General features: G+C 42.7%; 1 protein-coding gene across 10 annotated transcripts; it reads right to left on the bottom strand.

Annotated features, from left to right (window-relative positions):
- Positions 1 to 108: 108 nt before the first annotated feature.
- Positions 109 to 21,553, bottom strand: twnk (twinkle mtDNA helicase). Of its 10 annotated transcripts, none has more exons than XM_087130347.1 (15): positions 15,712 to 15,933; positions 14,700 to 14,836; positions 12,903 to 13,621; positions 12,147 to 12,400; positions 11,703 to 11,869; positions 11,201 to 11,357; positions 10,692 to 10,813; positions 9,628 to 9,799; positions 8,869 to 9,003; positions 8,171 to 8,244; positions 7,053 to 7,167; positions 6,057 to 6,146; positions 4,493 to 4,684; positions 4,012 to 4,140; positions 109 to 1,319 (listed from the first exon to the last, which is right to left on the bottom strand). In XM_087130347.1, exons 3-15 carry the CDS (start codon positions 13,615 to 13,617, stop codon positions 1,098 to 1,100), a joined length of 2,544 nt encoding a protein of 847 aa, XP_086986473.1. In that variant the 5' UTR covers positions 13,618 to 13,621; positions 14,700 to 14,836; positions 15,712 to 15,933; the 3' UTR covers positions 109 to 1,097. The 10 variants fall into 10 exon arrangements, 7 of the variants coding, with proteins under 7 accessions (XP_086986473.1, XP_086986474.1, XP_086986476.1 ...); XM_087130348.1 differs by lacking the exon at positions 14,700 to 14,836 and adding an exon at positions 14,548 to 14,666; XR_015423451.1 differs by lacking the exon at positions 14,700 to 14,836 and adding an exon at positions 3,128 to 3,220 and having other exon boundaries at positions 1,183 to 1,319.
- Positions 21,554 to 22,338: the final 785 nt, after the last annotated feature.

Raw genomic sequence — 22,338 nt, 5'->3', positions numbered from 1 at the left:
CAGGACATCAAAATCTTTTCAACTATTCCCATTCCATCTCTGGAACCCTCTGCGTCTAAGGAAATAAACTCTTATTCAATGTCTGGTGACAAGATTACAACACGGAACTGACGGATTTATGATTATATTTATTATATTTCTGCAAAAATTAGAGTAACAGTCGCTTGAACTGAGAAAATAAGAGTGATTGAGAAAAATTCAGCCCACAAGACAGTCACAATCTTATTTTAAGGAAGTTTCTGATCTTGTCATGTGGGCAATGGTTCACTGAAAAAGTCTACAGATACAGTTTCCAGAGCAGGGATGTACCACCCCAGTGTCCTGAGAATACAAAATTGGCAAAAAGCAGCAGTACATGTATTTGAGGGAAATTCACAATTCATCAATGCTTCCTGTAAATGTGCAAATTCTGCATAAAACAATGCATTTTTTCACATTTAAACACTACATGTATGTGCCAACCGCACATTACTAAAATAGAAATAATATCGTTTTCTGGCTGTGAATGCTAACATGTCTCTCAGGGCAATTCACTTCAATCTATACTTAAAATATTTATGGCACTATTAAAAATATTTATTACACTTACAGTACAACACAAGACCTTGCTTCGTCTGCACTGCATGTATCATACTGAAACCAGCTGCTTTTACAAAAAGTGAAATTACAGGCCTTCTGTGATTGGACAATTTCTTCTCAATGGAAGCTCTATGTTGACGCATCATGAGTAAAGATCTACTGTGATTGGTCCATTTCCTTCAGCTGTTGTTCTGGCTGGGTTGTAAAGAAATCAAGATGTTTTCCAAACCCTTTCACGTCAAGCTATCTTCCTTCAAGGGAACCAGTACCAAATTTTTTTTGGGGGGGGGGCTAAATTTTTAAGGAGATGAGACCCTAAAATGAAAGGATTTCTTATAAAACCTGTATGGCCTTTCTGATGAGACAGGCTAAATATCTAGGGCTTTTTACCCAACTTGAAAGATAGAGAACTGAAAATAAATGTAATACCCCAACAGTTGTCTTCTCTGATGACATTTAACAAAAAATTTGACTCTGAGTCCCCCCCCCCATCCACCAATTCCTTGCATCTGATTGGTTCATTCACCCCTTCCGAGTTCATCCTCCTGCTTGTTAATGAGCATCAACTCCTCAAACAGCTCGTACGAGTCTTCCAGTTCATTGGTCTCTCCCGATTTGAGGAGTTTCCCACTGTAAGCTTTCTTGTTGCGCAACTTGGATGGGGGTGACATGGTCCGAGTCTCTTTGTTGAAGTACAGCGGCATGATGCCCAGGTCACCGTCAAATCTATTCTTGACAATCTGTGAAGACAACAAAGAATTGAAAAATTTCTAACATGTTCTAAACTCATCAGTTCTTCTTTGAAGGACTACACCTCAAAATAAGTCTCCACAAAATTAAGTCAACATTTATTTCTCAGTGACCATTTGAAAATGAAAAAAAAAGATGACAGAGGAAAAACCGGAGAGAGTAGTCATCTCAGATGAAAACAAACTTTAATAGAATTGTTATAACTTACAGTCTGACCTCCTCAATGAATGACCCAGATGTCTTCTTTTTCCTTTTTAACCCTATCAGTCCTGAACCCTCCAATTTTAATATAATTTCGCACATACCCGAGGGAGTTAGGGTTAAAGACACTTTATACTTCCACACTTTAGAAACTTTAGTATCTTGTACACCAAAACCAAGAAAGGCTGATTGCAGTCAGCTAATCAGATGTGAACAGTGCATCCTGTACTGCCAGATCTTTACTCTATCTTATCATGTCCGATACGAAAACTGAGCACTTATCAAACGTTACGCGGCAATGATGTAATTCATGCCCAATGAGCACACACGAAGAAATTACTGCTCGTCATAGTAGCAGTCAACAATTCTGACAGACATAATTGTTGACTGCTACTATGACGGGCAGTAATTTCTTTTCACCCTCTGAACAGCTTTTAAGATATTGGCAGAAATTTCGAGTCTCACAGAAATGCCAAGATACATGGGCCAACTTTCACCATATGATAAACACCTAAAATCCAGATTCTAACAAGTCATTTCAACAATACTTGTACAACACTGTGTTTCTCAACCTCGAACGGCAACACTCAAGGGCACTGCCACTGGATAATATGTGCTACAACGGGCCAAGTACAGCAGTCGAAGTCAAGATCAACACACAACCTGCCTTCACAGATTGCTCAGACTTTATGTGCGTGCTAAAAAAAATGTGGAGATGGGCAGGTATGCACATCTGCCTGCAGTGACTCTGGGCATGATTCATTGAGTCACATGTCTTCAAAAACAGACTCCCCGCTTTGCTGACGGGATAATCTAAGCTGAGGGCCAGATATCTGCTTAATGCAGATTCCTGTGAAACTATCCACTTGCCGTGCCAACATTAAACTGTTTATTCCTCTACCAGCCTGGGACTGGCCCCGACACGACCCAGAATATGGTGCCCATCAAGGCCGACGCTGAGTTTGGCCAGGAGATTGGCAGGCTGGAGATAACTGGAGAGGGAGAACAGGGCACAAGTGGGTCAAACTTCTCTGGATTATGAGTTTCAAACCTCATGTGAAACTCAGAAGTCTTTCAATCTACATGTAATTGGTCCTTTTTTCTCCATCTTGGCTTTATTACTTTCTTTGGTTTCAAGCTCCACTGCCAGTTTTGAAATGTTACTAAACAGGATCCAAATGATATTTCTTTCACACCACAGTTTTGACATCAGACACAAGGATATATCAGCCTATGGGTCTCGATTCAAAAGACTGCATAATTTCTTAACACTCAAACCCGAAGCTCCAAACACAGATAGTGCCAAGATATCAAAAATCCCAACAATTGCCTGGGGCCAGCAATGAAAACAAGACTGGAGACTAGGCCAAGATACCAGAAATGACACACATGGACAGTACATAACTAGCAATATGCAAGCCATATCCAAATTATTTGGCTTGGGCTGGATATTACATATGCACCTATGGAAAATGCATAAAAGCCACTAGCTTGGGGCTTCCATAGCCGGCCGTGTGTACTACAATCAGCCACAGCAAATCATTTGTCATGTACAAGTACTGGCACCCTTCATTTGCCCTTTGAGGGGGATTATTACCACAGTTGTAGATGAGTGCTTCACAAGTACTTGCAACTGCTTGAGAAGTATTCAGAGGTGAGTTCTAAGAGTTTCTCAGAAGTTTCAGGAACCCTTGGTTTGGGGAAGAAATGTAACAATATACAAAAAATGAATGTTTATGAGTGCTACGGTAACAATAGTTGCACAAAGTAACAGATGAAACAGTCTATTCCACAAGGCAAAGCCGAGTGGAATAGACCACTTCATCTGTCACCGAATGCAATTATTCTTACTTTGATCGCACAAATATGAAACATTCCTTATTTGTTTCATACAACACCTGTATAAATCCTCGTCATCTGATTGGTTTACTTGTAGCATATTTCATTTGTCTCTTAGCCCTGGCAGCATCAGGTGCATTGACAAGCTCGTCAATTCCTCCATCAATTAAAATTGCGAACGTCAGATCGGATCTAAGTCCTCCATGTTGCCGTGAATATTTTACCCCACAGCGCCACCACAAGGAAGCTGCAGTGCAATCGATCCAGAGGTGTTTGCTATCCATTTCTAATGCACAGTTGTTACAAATTTTCTACATTCTCCGTGTGTATCATGCACGCCTTGTGCGCAAGCTGTAGGTTGCTACAAATAATTCAATTCCATGTGATCAACAATCCACCATTCAGATGATGGGGATTCAGGCAGGTATTGTATAATGAGTCTCAACATATACATCAAGATTGCAAATATCAGAAATTCTGGTCATTGCCAACTCATGATGAATCGTGATGATGACACTTCCTTGGTCTTGCTCACCAATTGTTAGAAGTGACTAGTGCTTGTGGAAGTGTGTGCAGCGACTAGTGAATAGTGTTTAATTGTGAATTAGGCAACTGCAACACTGGTCTTTTCTGTTCAAGTACCTGGATGTACTTGCGGCCTCTGAGCGCGGTCAGCCTACGGTCCTGGAGGATAAAGACATTGTCGGCTTCTTGGGAGGCCTTGGCGCTGCCAAAGATGGAGGCAGTCTGCAGCTCCTCTGAGGCGTTCTCCTGAGAAGTTCACCAAAAAAGCATATGCCCGTTCAAAGATCAACTTTAGTGCGAGGTGCTGTGGTCAATGTCAATGCTGCAGCCAAAGTCCATCACAAACCTGATCTGTCTACGGACACTTTAATCTAAAGGTTAGACCACTAATATAATTATTATCAATTCAAAATATAGTGACTGAGCAAAATGATCCCTTTAGATTATGGGGAGTTTCATTGGATATGTTTTTTGTCAAACATTCCCTGGAAATCTCAGTATTTTATGGAAGTACCAAATCCTCTAGCCAAGTTCTTCATGCATTCAATTAGTTGTTGGGAATGATTTAATGGGGGAGAAAAAATCCAAAAGTCCCAACCTTTCTTGGATGGATGACGACAGTCACGTGACAGTTGTTGTTAGTGGCAAACTTGCGGAAGGCGGCAATGATGTGGTCGTACATGGCGAAGCGCTCCAACATAAACTGCTTGTCGGAATAGCCCACCATGAACTGCAAATTATCAACTATGACATGCTCAATGTCGTGCACATACACAGCGTGGGACATAGCCTGTGACAAACAAAACAAGATCTTTCGTAACGGAGATTACATGTGCCTTTCGCATAGCTTTGAGACATTTTGTTTATACATGTATTTACATAACTGGAACCACAGTGCATTCATCTGTGAATTAGGGACACCCTGAGCTTCTCATTTACACTGTTAGCATCTGCTCTGCCCATTTCTATTATTATTATTTTTTCCTTGAAGAAATCTGAAGAGCGGAGACAATAAGAAGCAGTTACAGTTTTAAAAGAGGGAGGAAAACTCCACAGGGATATTCTGGGTGAAACCCACTGAATCAGATAGGGACAGAAACCCAATCCATATGTGGACTGGGCCGGGAACCAGTCCCAGACGGCAAAGGTGGAAGACAAGAAACTCCCCCTTTGAATAAACTTTAAGGAGAAAGCCAGTGGAGAAATCTTTGTAAGAGTAAATTTACCAATTTATGATTGTCAAATGAAACAGGTTTTACGATTGTCAAATGAACACATAACTGTATAGAATCTGTAACCAACAAACTGGTGTCTAAAACTACAAGAACTGCAGCCAGCATGTCATTAATAAATTTGCAGCTGAAGACTAAAATCTGTCGTATGCAACCAGTTTCAACATAAGGCCACTTTAACAAAATCACAATCTTCCCCAATGTACGTCAATTCTCCTGAACTCCATTGGACATAAGCACCTGCTAGGCCAAATTCAAACCCCAGAGATCAATGATCCAAGCAGTTTCCTATCTGAAAAAAATTTTAAGACCACTGGCTTAAGGTCTTATGCTATCCATTAATTCTACACATCCGGATAATGCGACTTCCGCAACAAACAGGAACATGTCCATACTGGCCCGATCAACACTAAAGCAGCAGGGCTATCCAAGATTTGTGGTGCCGAGTCCCATCTCTCCTGCGGGGAAATCCCGGATTTCCTGTTGAAACTGTGCACGGTTGGACTCCGAGATTAACGATTAACAGAATGAAAAAAAGAAGTAAACTGGTTGGCAACTGGTAGGCACTGATACGGATGTTTACCAGAATATTGCCGCAGGTACTACAGCTGCTTACAGCTGCGAAGTGTTGGCACAATTTCAAAATTAACACTTGGTGGGAAAATGACAAGGTGAATGTCAGGCAACTTGTTCTCCGCTAGAGTTTACTGAAATTTCTTTTTAAAGTCTTTTACACGTACCGATATTAGTTTTCAGTGGACAACACTACCATTGTAAAAGGATGTTGACAATTCCTACTGATTTCCATTTTGCAAGATTCTTTTAAAGGACTCAGTAACCCTGGTGATTTGTGATTCATATTCACAGAGCGGGTCACGTGTGACAAAGATCTGTTTATCTAATCAAAGTAATTTGCCTTGAGCCGCCAACCTCACAATGAGAGTTCATCTGAGTAGCCTTGATCTGAAAGCATTCCATCTCAGAACTGCAGGACAGTGATGAGACATTCCTCAAACGAATCTAAAGATAAAAAGTATAATTGTTCGGGCACAATCTCTCCTCACCACTTCCCTTTCCGAGTTTGTGTGTGGGCGGAGGGGTCGGATGAAATGGGCCAAGCTGTGATCACTCCTTCACAATAGGGCAGCTGGGAAATTTCAGGCCTTTTTTCAAGTGTACCCCCAAGACAATTTTCCCATTTTTTTGTAACTCTTGCTGTGGTTTTTGTGCACTGCCCTACTTCAAACGTGATAATTTTCATGCGCATGCATATGAATGAACAGGCGTGCCACCATCTCGTTTCTGTGTGACGCCATCCTGCTTACTAGTACAGACATCTTAACCAATCGACCACCAAGCTTGCTGGTGTCGGCTAGCTGGCTTGAATCAGATATAGCAGTGGGTGCCGTGAACAACTATTTCAAAGATGGATTTGTGCCGGGGATAAAACTGATTTTGGATTTTTGGCCCTGCCCCACGCGTCAGGCAGGGCAAAAAAAATCCCAAATTAATTCCATCCCCGGCGCAAATCCATTTTTCAAATTGTTGCTATCTTATTTAAACAGGTGACACTCACACTACCTGTATCAGGCAAGAAGAATACCCTGGTTGTTTTCAGATTCTTCTTTCAATAATTCTACACAGCATTTAGGCTAGGACTGAGTTTAATCTGTTTATTACACCTTGCGAATAAAAAAAATCCTAAGAGCAGGGGTGTGAGTGGCCACTTAAAATTAAAGCTGAAAACAGCTAGCAAAAAGGTGAAATGTAAAAAGTTCCTGTGCTTCTGTACAGACCGGGTGTACAAAAAGCTGAAATTCAGGGTGAACAACTTCACCAAAAAAAGCTGAAATCAGCTTAAAAGCTGATTTCTCACACCCCTGTAAAAGCTGACAGCGGGCAGAAGAGGCCCCCGGTTTCTCATACCTCAATAACGGCCTTTAGTGTCTGCTGGCCATGGAATGTCATGAAGTAGAGAGGCAACATCTCAAATTTGTCTGCCCACTTGTCAAACTTGTCCAGGTTCTTCTCTAAGTTGACTCTGTGACAAGCAAGAGGAACAGCTTACACAGGCGTGAACTCCTTGGACTTGACTTGCTAGTCACACAGAAAAAAGGGATATAAAGGCCCTCTAAAGTCTTTTGTCTCTGGTCAGCACGCACATCGATTTCAAGCATGCACGTCTATTTTTTCTCTCTGCGAGACCTGCAACAGCGCCCTCTATTGCCACACTGCCTCAACATTTTTTGCGGGCAGCTTGATCTTTTACTTAGGACAATAGATTCCGAGGAGATCGATGTTGACCTATGACAGCAGACTATGGACATGAAGTTGTTTATTGTCAGCTTATAATCACAATAAAGCTGGTCTAGTCCCATGACTGGACAACATGTGTCTGAAATTGTCTGTACAAACCAAACCCGGAGGAAAAAAATAAAAGCCACATCGGCGCATCAATTTCGGAACATCAGTCTGACCAGAGACAAACCATTTTTGGGCCAAAAATACTTATGTCAACTGCTCGGAATGGTACATGAAAACGAGTTTCCAAAAAGAATTCCTTGAGCATTATACTAGCAGAAGATGTAGATAAATGCAGTCGTTTACAGAGCACCAAGAAAGGGTAGCTGTACAAGACAATAAATTCGGCCAGTTGATATTTGTCATGCTCATTTCACAGCCCCTTTTATTTTGAAAATTTAAAATACCCAACCCAAAGAAAATGATGCAATTCTAGCTCTATTTCAAATTGGCAGATAATTTTGTATATTTTCTCAACTCACTTTGAAATATTGAAAGATGGAAATTGCAGAAGTTTACTTTCACTAAGAATGGGCTTGACTTACATGTGTTTCTTAAGACAAAAGAACTTTGCTTAAGTGCCGTCTGATTAATTGTGTTTGAAACTGATTCAAAAGTTTACAAACAAGTAAAAGCGTTTTTTTTTTACATATCCAATGGAATAAAAGGGAAAATAACAAGAGAATCTCACCGACCTATGGTATAGCAGGGTCCTACCAATGGCATTTATGATTCTCACTTACTGTGCAAACTGTGTCAACATGACCTTGGCTAGACGAACATTCTGAATTTCAAAACTTCCCCAAAGTGTGTTGACCTGGGATGGGAAAGCAGAGAGTGAGAGAAAGAAGTTAAAAACACGGCACTGTTCCTGTGAACTTGTAGCTGGCTGTCACAGCAGATTTGTTCCTGTTCTAATGATGAGTATATTGCTGTTTACCCGAGTGCAGAATACTTTGAGGGTGATTTTAAAGATACAGAAAAGGCAATTTTTACATTCTTTCCATCACACAAAGGGTGGAAATAAAACCAACGATAGATTTTGCAAAGTAGAAACCTTCCAACAGTTTTTGTGATTTTTGGCATGCTAAAAACAGGCCTTTCTGAATGGTACGCCAAGGCTTTATATTAAGTGCTTGGATAATTTACACAGAAAAAGTTGAGTACGAATTGGTACATACATGTACATTTAGATGTAGGCTCCTTGAAATAACTGCACAGATATAGACATACCCGTATGTCACTGCCTAGGTTGGTCACATTTTTACAAGATGAACATGTAAGGTGCTTTTTAGGAGCCACTTTTTGTACCCACACCGTTTTTGATAAAGCCTATAATCTGCTTACAGGACGATCTTGCTTAATTTTTTTTTTAAAAGAGAGGGGAAACAAATAAACAACACCCCTCCCCATCCCTCTCACAAACTGTTTTCTCCCCTACCCCTTGTGTGCAGAGATCTAGGGAGTACTCAGCCATGAAGGTGGTTTTCCCTGACCCTGTGGGCCCCGTAAACACCGACAGTTCTCCACGCCGATGACCCTTCAGCAACTTGTTCATCAAAGGAAATCGCTTCCACTGTTAATACAAAAAAGCAAACTTTACGGCTAAATAGTTCATTGGTATGGAGCCCACACAAGTGAAAGAAACTGGAACTCAGATGATTGGGCAACAGCTGTGGGCCTAAGTTAAAGGCATTGCCGAGCAAGTGATATGATGTTCAGCAAATCTATCTGCCCAGGAGAAATCGGCCGGAAACTCGTCACGAGGAACGCACATCACATTTCATTTTAGCTGGCGACCCACTTTTGCTAAGCAAATTTTTTCTTTTTTGCTTAGCACACGTCTGTGCTTGAAATCATGAAACTGAACTTTCTGGACCAGGCACGGTGATGCACTTAAGCCCGGACATGTGCTGCCCCTGGCAAAACAGCCCATTCCCAAAATCATTAGAAAGACTGCCAATAAATGCAAAGGGGCATGGCCAGAAACCAGGCAATCACCAAGACACAACATAAAGAGCAAATCAAAGTTTGGTTCAGTGTGTTTTTAAATGGCAATAGTTTGTTTTTCACATTAGACCCATTTTGCTAAGGCAGGTCACATGAAAAAATAAATCTCAAAATTGACTACAAGTTTCAGAAGAAATTCCTCATTAAGGTGGAGCGAGTTGGAATTGAGACAGGCATGAAATCCCCTCACCTTCACCCCGGCCACTTGCTCTGAATGAGACAACTCCCCGAGCACCTCCTCCCGCAGCGACCGGAAGGACACAATGGACTTGTGACTGACGGGGTTGGCCTGCTTGAGGATGCTCCCCAGATTCAATCCCTGTTGTAGGGCCACCAGGGCTGGCGGGTGGCAATCCAGAGGCCTGAGTAACCGTGGATAAGCAATCCGTAATCAAGTGCCACCACTGCATTTCTTGCTATGACCAGAGGCTATGCACGTCAGTTTCAGCTGCATAAAGATTTCTTGGAATGGCACAAGCATTTCACTTGAAACTACCCAAAATAAAAGTTTGCAATGGTCTGTTGTCCTTTTGGTCACATATTTCAACAAGTATGGGTGAAAAACAATTTGGATTATCAATCAAGGTGAAAATGATGTGGCGTCCATGCTGATTCAAAAACTGGCTATTCTTGAACATTATCAACTTGAATGATATCTAAAAAGGAGGGAGGTATCTGACCAAGTCCGGAGAAAGCAGTGGGCTTGAATCCAACTCAAGTAATCTGGAGGATTTCTTTCCACAATTTCACAGACCCCAATGTGCACAGGGTGGTATACGGCGTAACTCTTGGGGAAGAGCAATTTGAAATATTCACATTGGCAAGTCTCATGTAAACTTTGATAGTGAGAAAAACAGAAACTAAGAGACTGCAGAAACCATTTTGAATATTTGGAAATATATAATTTGGAGGCTCAAATCTTGTTTTGTCCATACAACACATATGGGTCATTCCATAAACTCAGGGTATAACAGTGTGACATATTTGTGTTCCTGTTACACCTTAACTGTGTAAATTTGACATGGAAATATCACTGAAATTGATTTCAAAATATTTTTATTTGTTTTGTTGGTAATTGGCATCAATTCATCAATCTGTGTTCTGAACTCACAAAATCACATTTCAGATGTAAAAGGGACAAAAAAATTGGGCCCCTAATTTATAGAATGACCCATATGATGTAACTGTTGCTTGTAGAAACTTGTAAAACAGTATGTCATGCTCAATGGTTCCTCATTGACTGACATGCCACACCTGATGAAGTAGCAGCGTTTTGTGTTCAGCTTGCGAGCAAACTGCTTAGCGGCCTCCCAAGACCTCATGTCGTTGCCAAACCAGAGGGTGATCTTGTGGAACTGCTCCAACAGTGGGAGAAGCTTGGAAATCAAACAGAAGAATCATTCTCATGAATCTTAGGCAAAGACCACAGAACTGCATGAGGTACATGTATTTACACAATAGGCAAAGCCTTTGCTGCTTTATATATGGCAAAATAGTGTTACAATAAAACTGAGTTCGGACCAAGAATTGGACAAGAATTATGAACACAACAGTTCTTCTTTGTGTGAAACTTAGCCAAACTTTCAGGTTTGCAATGTACAGTTGGTAACCACTTCCATGGGCTCTTCTGGCCAATTAAGGCCTCACCCGAATCTTGTGTCCATAGCTAGATCTGCCAGTTACAAACACAGGGACAATAGCTGTAGCTCTCATAAAGTCCATTTCCGACACAGCTTAACCGGGAACAAGTGAAAATTTGATACCTCTTGCTGCAAGGACGCACTGCCATTAGGAAGAGCGAGTACTGTCCCTCCAGTCATCTGATGGACAGCTAGAGCATCTAAGACACCGGCTACCAGGACCATCTCTCCATCCCGTGGACCAATGAGGTGGTAACCAAACAAGCCGCTCTGGTCACGTCTGAATGGACCGAAACAAAATTGAAAACTTAAACATAGGAAAACATGATCCAAAACGTTACTTTCACTTCCTTTGAACAGGATGCAAAATTTCTGGAAACCTTAACGCCCTATTTTTACTGAATTCCAACCCCGTTTTTGAAAGCCTTTGATGAGGTTAGAACTGAACAGACCCTTCACTTTCACAAAACACAGGGTACCGGTGTAAAAGTAAAAGTACAGTTAAAGTGCTCAGTAAAATAAAACTTTGTTTGACAGAAGGCAAATAATTGAGAGAAATCGGGTATCTCCTGGCATCAACCGGCAGAAATCCAGCTTGCAGGAAAGTTGATCTACTCCCACTGACCTTGGGTACAGCATCTCGGCGACTTCAAATCCCTCCTTGACCTTCTTGACCTCTAGCACTTTGACCCCTTGCAGCTGTTTGTTGTGACCGTATAAGGGCAGAACGAATGCCCGCTGTTTCTTGCAATACTTTATATTGAATTGCTCCAGAGTGTCCCTTGGGATTTGCTATGCAAGAAAATCAAAAGGATCTGATTCAAATCTGTACCACTATGAGACAATCGTATGCCAATCTGACATTGTTCTGGATTATGAAACTTTCTGAAAACCAACAGTGTTATTGGTCAGAGATTATTAAATCCCTCTAGGAGCAATCATGCACTAATTAATCACTAGGTTAAACATTTTGATACACTCTGCCGGGGGTTGTATTTATGACACACCGTACATGGTAACAACTTCCCTGGCTTGCAAGAATGTCCAGGTCACAGGATCTACTTCTCACCTCTATGCCCATGGTGGCCCGCAGCCGGTCAATTGTGGCTCCCTTGCACAAGCTCAGCTCCATGGCTCCTTCCCACACCTCCTGGACCCTGGCCAGGCCCAACCTGTGACCCGTCACGTCCCCCTCATCAGCAGTGGCAGTGGGATTCGGGAAGGAGGATGGGTCCGGGCAGCCTCGTTGCTGGGCCACGGCCATGCTGTCCTGGAGGCTCTGCCAGCTGCCACTGACCCGGGTGCACTGGCAGACACAGTGGCCTGGTCAAACAAAACAATTCCAGCCAAATAATCCAGTTAACCTGGAAATCTGTTCTGTCAATGAGCATTCAGGTTTTTCACTCACATTCAGTGGGTATGGGGGTTCGTGCCCAGCTGTTGGCCACAGGCTGTTGCCTTGAATCAGCCACTTCAACCCACACGTACATTGTACTGGTATTACCTCTCTCCAGCCTTGTTTTGTGTGTTGAAAATGCATCGACCCATGCACTCCAGTATGATCATTGTTTTTTTCCCACACAAAATTACAACTATGGACTTAGGCCATGTCCAAAATAGACAGTAGTGGCTTGGGATTACATTATGACTCTTTGGGCAGTGGCTGCTGCCACAATCACAGACACATGTGTGATTCCAACCTCAAGCAAAGTAAGTCAGGCACAGCCTTATACACCAAAGCATGTTCTTCAATATATTACAAAGAATGTGAACAAGGAAGCTACGAAGGGGGTTAGTATTTTCATGATCTGTTTGGTCAACGTACCAGTTGTCATGTTGATGTACATTGTTTGAGCATCTCTGCGATGTGAATCTGCACTTGCGGCATGGCAGAACGGGCAGGCCACCATCAAGCAGGTATAGCCCGTCTGGAAATCAATTTCCGCATTCTTCAGGTGCCGCTTCATATCGGTCAATGTGGGCACCTGTACCTCCTCCACCGAGTTGAACGTCGTGCGTGTTGGTGCCGACGTGCTAGAAGTGCTGAGTGTTCTGTCGGGGATGCAGCCCTGTCTCGGTGGAGATGTCCATGGCTTGGGGCTTGCAAGTCTTTGGGTATTTGATGGACTGAGGATGCTCCCAGCGCAGTAGTCGTGCAGCATGGATGACGACTTGCCTACACGTATCGCACGACCTGACAAAACCGTTGAAGTCCTACCAGGAGCAATGGGCAGTACTGTTTTGGAGTGGACCAACTTTGAGAAGTTCTTTGCTTTTGTGTATTTCAGTCTCGCAGAGTATCTTTGCCATCCCAACAGGAGAGATTTTTGACTACAGACAAAAGCATTATACGTTTTGCAGGCCGCTGTGCCTTTCATGGTGCATGGATGCATATTGTTGTGGCGTTGGTTCCCACTGATGGCGGCAGTCATGGCAACCACAGCCCCTACCCAATCAGTGAAACTTTTCAAGCACGATTGGGGCTGCAGGCTTAGTGAAGATTTCACCCTTGAAAGTTGTTGCATCTTGGCACTACACATTCACCTGGATAAGAAAACAAAATTATCTGGACATTTATGGTGCTGTGGGGTTGGGGTACGTATGTTCCTAAGCAGGATAGTTTGTCAAAATCACTTCCTTAACCCATAAGTACCGTGAATGGTCAGATGCGTAGTTAGTGTAACTATAAGGATTTGTACATGTATGCAGTTTATGAAGTGACTAGTTTGATCATTTGCCATTGAAATGGTAGCATCAAGCAGCAGAGCCTCAGAGAAGGCAAGATTTGTGGGAAATATTTATCAGTCTGACACGTAGAAGTACATGTACATGTGAATGAACAACGTTATAATCGTTTTTGGTAATAGCACTAAGGATTCCTCAAAAGGGCCCTAGGCACAGTAGCTCGCAAGCTAAAGGTAGAGGAAAACCCCAGGACAATCTGGGTAAAAACCCACAGAATCAGGTAAGGGGCTGAAAACCTAACCCACATGTGGACTACGCCAGGCTTCGAACACGGACCACAAAGTTGGAAGGAGAGGAAAGAACCACCGCGCCAACCTGCCTAAATGCATTTAGCAAACTTCTTTGAACACCAATTTGTGCACTGGTAGATATGCGTACTTTATTAATACACAGCACAGTGGTCCAATGAAATAAACCCATTTTTCTATGCTGTCTGTCTCCTTTTCTTGAACGGAGTTGGGGTTAACTTGCATGATAGGTCTTTGGTAAATTGATTTTCATAAATTTCTAGGCCTAGCACACAAATATGACCAACATATTGGTACCCCTACCCCCACTCCGTTCAAGAAAAGGAGACAGACAGCATTAATAAAGTACACATATCTACCAATGCACAAATTGGTGTTCAAGGAAGTTTGCAATTATTAACCCTGACTACCCAATGGTTGCTGGACCTAACCTTCCCCAATCACAAAAACTTCATCACCTTGGGAAAACACTCTTACCTCACAGTACCCAATCCCACAGACTTCAACAGTACCTCCTGCTGCAACAGTACCCAATCACACAAACTCCAACAGGTCTTTACCTGTGTAATTTTGTTTGACTGGGTACAGCAGGCCCACTGCAAAGTACAAAGAGTATAGACAGGCAGTACCTATTCAAAGAAACCCACACGCCATCATGCTACATGTACATATCCATCCCCAGCTGCTGGAATCATTGCGGTCAGAAACGATGAAGATTGTCCTTGTTATGGTATTTCTTCTTCTTCAGCATGTAGCAACAGATTCACTGAATCCATGTAAAGCAACCGGAGAAGATGGATTGACACATGCATGTAATTACCGGTACATCATACTTAAAATTTCAATGGGAAGCTTTCTATCATTGCATAACTTTAAAAATACAGTACTCATTTGAAATTCTTGATGGTAAAAAGTGATGGTAAAAAGTGAGAGGGCCAGTACCAATTCAATCAAAATTCAACAGGGTATTACTTCCATGGTTTCGTACAAAATCAATTGGGCCCTCGGCCTAGCCACATCACCGGTACTTCCTTATCAATATGAGTGAGGCTGGTGTTACCAGAACAAAATAAGCAAAAGTGATAAAATCGACAAGGGGCAGACCAGATGCCGTTTTGACAGGGACAGGGTTTACTTGGTTACTATAGGCCCATCACCATGTTGATTTTAGCACCCCCGGGCAAGTAAGTGAACAAAGCTAGACGGGAATGTCTACAACAATAACAATCGCGAGCAGCAGCTCGTAAAAAACTACACAGTGTTCTTGTCATGAATTTGTTCCCCTCTATTAAATGTTTTGAGCACGGTCACATGAAACGTGAAAAAGGCTTGTAGGCCTACTGGCTGAGCCTGATTGCAACTGCTGACATAAGCACACAGCCATGACAGCATGAGCATGATGAGTTTTTCTGTACAAGGTTAATGTAGAAAGGCATTGTGCCTTATGGAAAACAAGGCACTGTTTGCTCCATTTTCCTTCCCACAATACCTTTCTACCACTGCACAAAATCATCCATGCAGTATTTGAGGTAAAGCTTACGCCTATGCTATGGCTGAGTTGTGACTTAAACATGTTCCTATTTTTTATGTTTAAGGCCTAAAGTTGTCAACAGAATCAAAATATTCTTAACAATCACTCACAAGCCACATAAAGTCCAAAACGACATCTGAAGTACATTTGAGTGTCGGCCTCAAAGTCTGTACAAGTACATGTATCATGTTATTCACATCGTTTCCTCGAATATCTCCCCAATTTGTTCTTGAATGTATCTCATTCAGAAATAGCGCGACAATCGAACAACCTCCGTCACTGACCTCAGCTAGCTGTCGACGTCCCGTTCCGCGCATTTTGTCACATGGCCGCAACACAGAGCTGAATGTTATTGTGCACAGCGCCACCAAGCAAGTAGCGAATTTTTTTGAAGGCCGCCCTCAACATAGAATCGTTGACTAGTGCCGAGTGCCGTGAAGTGGGATATGTCGTTTGAAAACCCAACAGACGCATGTGTCTCTTTTTATCATATTTTTCACTTGTTTTCCAAAGGGAAATTCAAGGCTACAAAGAAATCGTTCAGTTAGCGGCCCTGCATTATCTTGTACACGTAGGTGCGGGGGCGCATGTTTGCGCGTGCCTGATATCACAACATTGGCTGATGTAATGACCATAGGGTGAATGTAAAATATAATGCAGATGCAGTCACGCCTGCTGTGACGGATTCCATGGGTTTTGCACAACATGAACTCCTATCCTACACAGAAGGTAACAATTGTTAATGTCACGCCTTCACGTGATTGTCCCGAGCCAATGAACAAAAAGAATTCAAGACAGAGGTGTGACAAAGAGGAAATATGTTGTCCGTCGTGCCCTTTGCAAAAGTATTGAGATAGCACGTAATGAAGTTCATTTTGATGGGGGGGGTTAAATACTTAGACAAAAAACAGAGAGCAAGTCGTGAATTTGGTCTTGAATATTGGCGTCAATATTTGCGACCAAAGACAGGGTCGTAAATCAAATACTGACGTCAATGGCGATGTCCCTCCTGGGCCACTATAATTTTGAGTTAAGTTATTTGCTGTAGTAATCCACGCATATACTTTTCGTGCGCACTGCATCATTGACCCGTGTCACCCACTAAAAACTAGTCTGTCCAGTGCGGTGTTTTGTTGTTGTTTTTTTGAGGGACATAGTAGGAAAAAATATGTATATGAAGTGTCGGCGAACGCACTTTGTTGAACAAAGTTTGCTGAGGGAACAACCATTTTTGTTGAAGAAACAACAAATTTTGTTGAAAGAACAACCGTTTGTGTTGAGGGAACAACTTGTTATACCATGGTAAAAGATTTCACTGGAACGATCTTATGCAAGATATATTAAAAACACTTTGGCAAATTGAAACACGTGAACAATGAATTAGATATTATTTCAAGGGAAATTATTGATTGTGATGTTCTTTGTTTACCTCTGGGGGGGTGTAGGATTTATAACAAACAGAGAAACCTGGGATTCATAAAGCACTGGGGGGTTCGTCGATCAGAATTTCAAGAATTTATTTACACCAAATACCGTTGAAAAGTCCTGACAAGATTGAAGAGCAGACGAAAAGAGAAAGTGGCATGAGCGCCATGTTCAGAGTGAAGAGAGTGGCGCATACGAACAGCAACAGTGCTTTAATGTCCTCCACGGAGAGCACATCTCCTATTAGTAATTGGTGCGTTCTCGTACCATCGCGGCTATCCACCCTCGTACCCAAAATTACACCCGAATTACAACGCAGAAGACAAGACACATCAACTGGGAGAACGATCACAGTTGCCCATCATTTTATCGTTAGTGCGCGCGACGCGTGGATGAAACAAGCGCGCTTGTGGCACATCACGTGATCAGTTCGCGACCAATAAAAATTGACTACGACCGTGGTATAACAACAGGTTTTGTCGAGGAAACAATGGTTTTTGTTGAGGGAACAAAAAAGTTTGTTGGGAGAACAACAAATTTTGATGAGGGAACAACCATACTTTTAAGGGAACGACAAATTTTGTTAGGGAACCAAAAAAATATTTTGCTCTATGAAAATGTACGCTGAAATAACACTACTGCGGACAACACAAAGAGACTAGGGGTTTATTCCACTAATTCAAGCCTCATTGAAAATAGTTCAAAATTGGTACTGTTCTTGGCCCAATAACATGCACACCAACATCCCTGAGGTTTCTGAAACACAAAGTAAATTATTGTCTGGTCCCTAATCTTTCAATTTTGACCGATGATATCTTTATTTATTCCCACAAAACAAAATCACTCCCCAGGAAGTAATTTTTCCAAAGCCTGATTGCAGCCCTTGTTCAAGTGGTGATCCTTCACTTTCTCAGCCACAAAGGCCATATTTTTCAACCGTATTTTTTTATCCATTCTGCTCTCCGATGCAAGCCCAAAGAGAACAGGGAGTCGTTCCTGGCAAAGATTTACACAGTCTCACCATTTTTCGCGGGGGGGGGAAACAATGCCTTTTACCACAAGAAACTATAGGGGCACTGGCCAGAAATTGGATTCATTTATCATCAGACTTATCGCGTAACACCCACTGCCGTATTTCATGGATACAATATACAGCAGTCACAGCCTGTCCAAAGTACCAAAAATACAGTCAGGTATCGTTTTATAACGATGATCACTAGGAAAGTGGCGGTTAGCCATATCAAAAAGTATAGATGAGTACAAAGGAAAGAACAATGGACCCATCAAGCAAGATCCCTTTGAGACCCCGCAATTTAGATGGTGATTTATCGGACATTGAGTAATACTTTACATGCCTGGACATGCGGTGGTGGCTTCTGGATAAATATTAACAAAGCCAATCCAAAGGTGTACACGATACGTCAAATTTAAATAGGAGTCTAACAAATACAGGACGTTATCTAGTCAACTCTATCAAATGCAGCACTCAGATCAAGTAATACCAACAAGGTAACATGTTCAGAATTCACATCCATTAAGATTATGTGAACCTTTGACAAAGCTGTGTCTGTACTGCAATGTTTCCAGTGAGCCGTTTGTAAAAATTAGTACAGTGAGATTATAATTAAGATGTAGTTATGAATTTGCTCAAAACCTACCCTTTCAGTCATCTTTTAGATAAATACATGTATTTCAATTTGGTCCCTTTGTAGATAAAATGGTTTTCAATATTGCGCAATCGCCATTTTGCACACGAAACCGTTGGCATTGGAACACCAAGAAGAATACCACAGACCTCCCCAGACAGCCACACAACGGCCTCCACCTGCTGCGTAGCCTCCGTCAGCCCAGTTCTCGTACCCGATCTCAGTGGTCCCATCCACCCAGCTGAACCGTGTGGTGACGAATTGGTATCCAATCCAGAAACCGGGATTCCCGGCGGTAGTCGCGTACAATCGTAAGAACTGGTTTTCTTCCCCGCTGGTTACCCACGCAAGGTGAACCTCTCCCCCACCAGGCTGGACAAACCGCTGACAGCTGTGTTCGGCATCGTAGAAATTGTAGTAACTCGACCCCAGTGCAATACTCAAGTAGCAATGATTTCCCCACACAAGCCAGGGAGGTTTACAGCGTTGAGCTTCATTCCGCAGCTTGGCAATGGTGATGTTGCACTTGCCATCCACGCTAATCTGGAACCCGGCCTGAATCACAAGAGCAAGAATTACGTGCACTGCGATTTGGGTCGCCATAAGTGATGCATATTGTTCCGTCGGCATAAATAGTGCAATTTCCGGCTGTTACAGGCACACACAGACGTTTCACATCAGCCTAGTTTATGCCCGGCACAGAGAAATTATCAGCCCGTCTCGCGAATGATTGCAGAATGCGACACGGTGCGTAGTTGAACTCAATTTGTTTCGCTTGAAATGAATGTGACTAAAATAACCTTTCTACGCCGATTATCCGTTTTTATATATCGTCATTCTATCACTCTAGCTTCAAGGCAACAGTCGTTTAGGTGCTGAGGTAGTCTCCTCCACTTTGGACCAAGCATAAGAGTGTCAACAGTAGTTCTGTGATGAAATCCTTGCCCTACATACAGAATCAATAGCCTCCAGTCAATCCTAACTGATACAGCAAGTGCCATGGTAACGCGCCCTGGTACATGATTTTCACTACCGTCAGTCCTTGCAGTTACGGCAATCGAACAATTTCTTTTCGGGCATAAAGAAACCGCCACGTTAGCAATTCTCATTCAGAGTTCCTAACCATCGGCGAAGAGGAAACGAATTATCTATAGCCCACTGATCACTTTCATGTTCACTACTTCACGTTTGTGTAAGTGCATCTATGTAAGACGATGTATTGCTGATTCGAGGCACGAATTGTCTGCAAGAGTTTGAAACAAATTTTCCGGGAGCCAAAAGGGGTTTCACACGAAGAAAGAAAGCATGGGGTCTATATTGGGCACATTGCGCGTCAACAGGAGACTTTTTGGAGACGCATGGGGGCGGCATGCAAATATAACGGCCCCCCAGCAGCTCATAACGGTTAAGCTGGAGTTGCTCGCCACAGAGCCTGAAAGTTGATCCATGACTGCGTGCTTCCGGAACCCTTCGATGGAAAAAACTTTGCCAAAATGTAGAATTTGTAATATTTTTCGTTCAGTTATATAAAAAATCAAACTCTGAAAAAGGCCTTTTGAAACAATCTGCTAACATATCAATTTATAGAAACTGAAATACCTGACCCAAAAAGAGAAATATCCTGCCAAAATAGGCCCGTCACTTCCTAAAATAATACATGAAGAGCATTGCAATCGGGCGGTCTCGTACGCAGATGAACATTTACGGAATTAAACGTTATGGTAGTGTGTCGGTAAAAGTCAAAATAAAAATGGATCAAAATATTTCGCACTTTTTTAAATTTACAAGGAAAGAAACGTAAAGCCATTACATAGTTTTACGAAAGGTTGTAATACTTAGCTAACCTTTGCTGATAAGAACTGCGTCATGTCAACTCAATGGAATCCCGAACCCATCAACTGCTAATAGGTAAATCTTTGCAACGTTGTCGTTTTAGCACAGGCATTGAAAACAAATATACATGAACAAGGAGACCTGGGAATGATATTGCCAGAAATGAAGATCGTTCCTAAAATTCGTTCTTACTGATCTCAAGGTGACTTTTCCCAAATGTTAGTTGATGAAGACAAAGGTAAAATTCCAACATGAATGTTTCATGGGGTGGTTTCAGTTTAGGAATCATTCTTCCAATTATTATCGAGCGTGATAGGACGGCCTCTTGAAAAATACCCGTAGGCGGACCGCGAGAGGGTTCCGAGGCTCGCTGTGTGACTAGTCTGGTTCCATGCCCAACGATTCCCTGACGAATCTTAATAAAAAATCTTAGGTCAGGAATCACCCATGGATATAAATAGATATGACGCAAGGGTCGGGGGTCACAAGTTGAGAGCCGGGTGTTTTCGATTTCATTACAGTGATACACCCTGTATGTGTATTGTTGCCAGTAGTCATCCGGTCCTTATTCCTCCTAGATTCTCCTCGAGAGAGATTACCGAGTAGGCCTTCGATTTCAGTGTATACAGTTAAATATTGTAGGATAAACTATTTGAAGCAAGATATGGGACGGAGAGAACCCCCCCCCGCGCCTTTGTGTTGGTCATTGTTTGATGGGAATCTCAGGAATTCTTTACAGACTTCTAGGGGGGATGTGTTAGGTAACAATAATCTAGAGTGTGTATAGGATTTGGACAGGTAAAGGGGGGTACCCCTCCGTCCCATATCTTGCCTGGCATAGGATAAACAGTTGCCACTAGGATACCGGAGTTTACGTATAACAGCTAGCCTACCTACTCGGCCTGGAATAACCGAACACCAACAGTACCATCCGAACATGCCAAATATAAACTGGACGACTTCGGAACTTTGGCTATTTCCGGAAAAACTGGAGGAATTCCATCAGTCTTGGTCAGGTGGACATTGGGTGCTACCGGATCCTTGATTCGTAGAGTAGTCAGAATCATCGGGTCCGGTGTCCAGACCAAAGATTATATAGCGCAGCGTAGCGGCGCAAGATGGGTAATTCGGCCATAAAGGTGTTATCACCATGAGCGCCATTCGAGTGTGAACGTTCATGTGTGTGCGTGCCTGTCGCAGCGCCTGCGCCTGCGCATTAACATGCACTGAGCAGTCGTAGTCCAACCAGAATGGCGCCTATGTGATAACAACGTTTTAGGCGTATTCATGGTGAAGTTCCCCATCTTGCGCCGTGTAGCGTCGCTATACGATCTTTGATCCTGACTAGCTGTGTGTTTATGTCAGGTTTGAGTGTGTGCGCGCATGCTCAGAATTACGCAGGAACTATGAAAGGACGAGCTGTTATCTGCCCTGTACAGCGTCACCGTCAAAGCACAGGCAAGGCTGTGGGTAGTTTTCTACGGGTGTTCCATGGCTGCCAAAATTGCGTTGCGTCGTCCCGTCGCCCCGACGTACCACTACGACGTCTCCGTTAAAAGTAATGAGAAAGGAGGTGACGCCACGACGCAACGGCACGACGCGACAGAGCCGTACTGTATGTCAGGTCGTGGCGTCGCGTACTATAGTGGCGACGGGACGACGTAACGCAATTTTGGCGGCCATACACCACTGATAAATTTCAAACCGAACTCGTGCACTCGCTGTACAAGCGGAGGTCATATAATTTCGACGTCGCTCCCAAGGGTACGACCTTTCCGCGTCACGTTACTTCCTGCCACGAATAATATCCTGCGCAAGAAGCTTGCACGTGCA

Source organism: Acanthaster planci, linkage group LG20 (assembly GCF_054643075.1).
Source record: "Acanthaster planci isolate LZ-2023a linkage group LG20, COTS_SCS, whole genome shotgun sequence".
In the NCBI taxonomy this organism is placed as follows: domain Eukaryota; kingdom Metazoa; phylum Echinodermata; class Asteroidea; order Valvatida; family Acanthasteridae; genus Acanthaster; species Acanthaster planci.
Note: the sequence above shows the minus strand (reverse complement) of the source record. Positions and strands in the feature narration are given on the sequence as shown.

Coding starts and splice junctions, on each gene's coding strand:
- twnk (XM_087130350.1), bottom strand. CDS start 13,617: ATGTGTAGTGCCAAGATGCAACAACTTTCAAGGGTGAAATCTTCACTA. Junction 6,147..7,052: donor CACTAAAGGCCGTTATTGAG/GTATGAGAAACC, acceptor TTTTATCTTTAG/ATTCGTTTGAGGAATGTCTC. Junction 4,141..4,492: donor TCGTCATCCATCCAAGAAAG/GTTGGGACTTTT, acceptor TGAACTTCTCAG/GAGAACGCCTCAGAGGAGCT.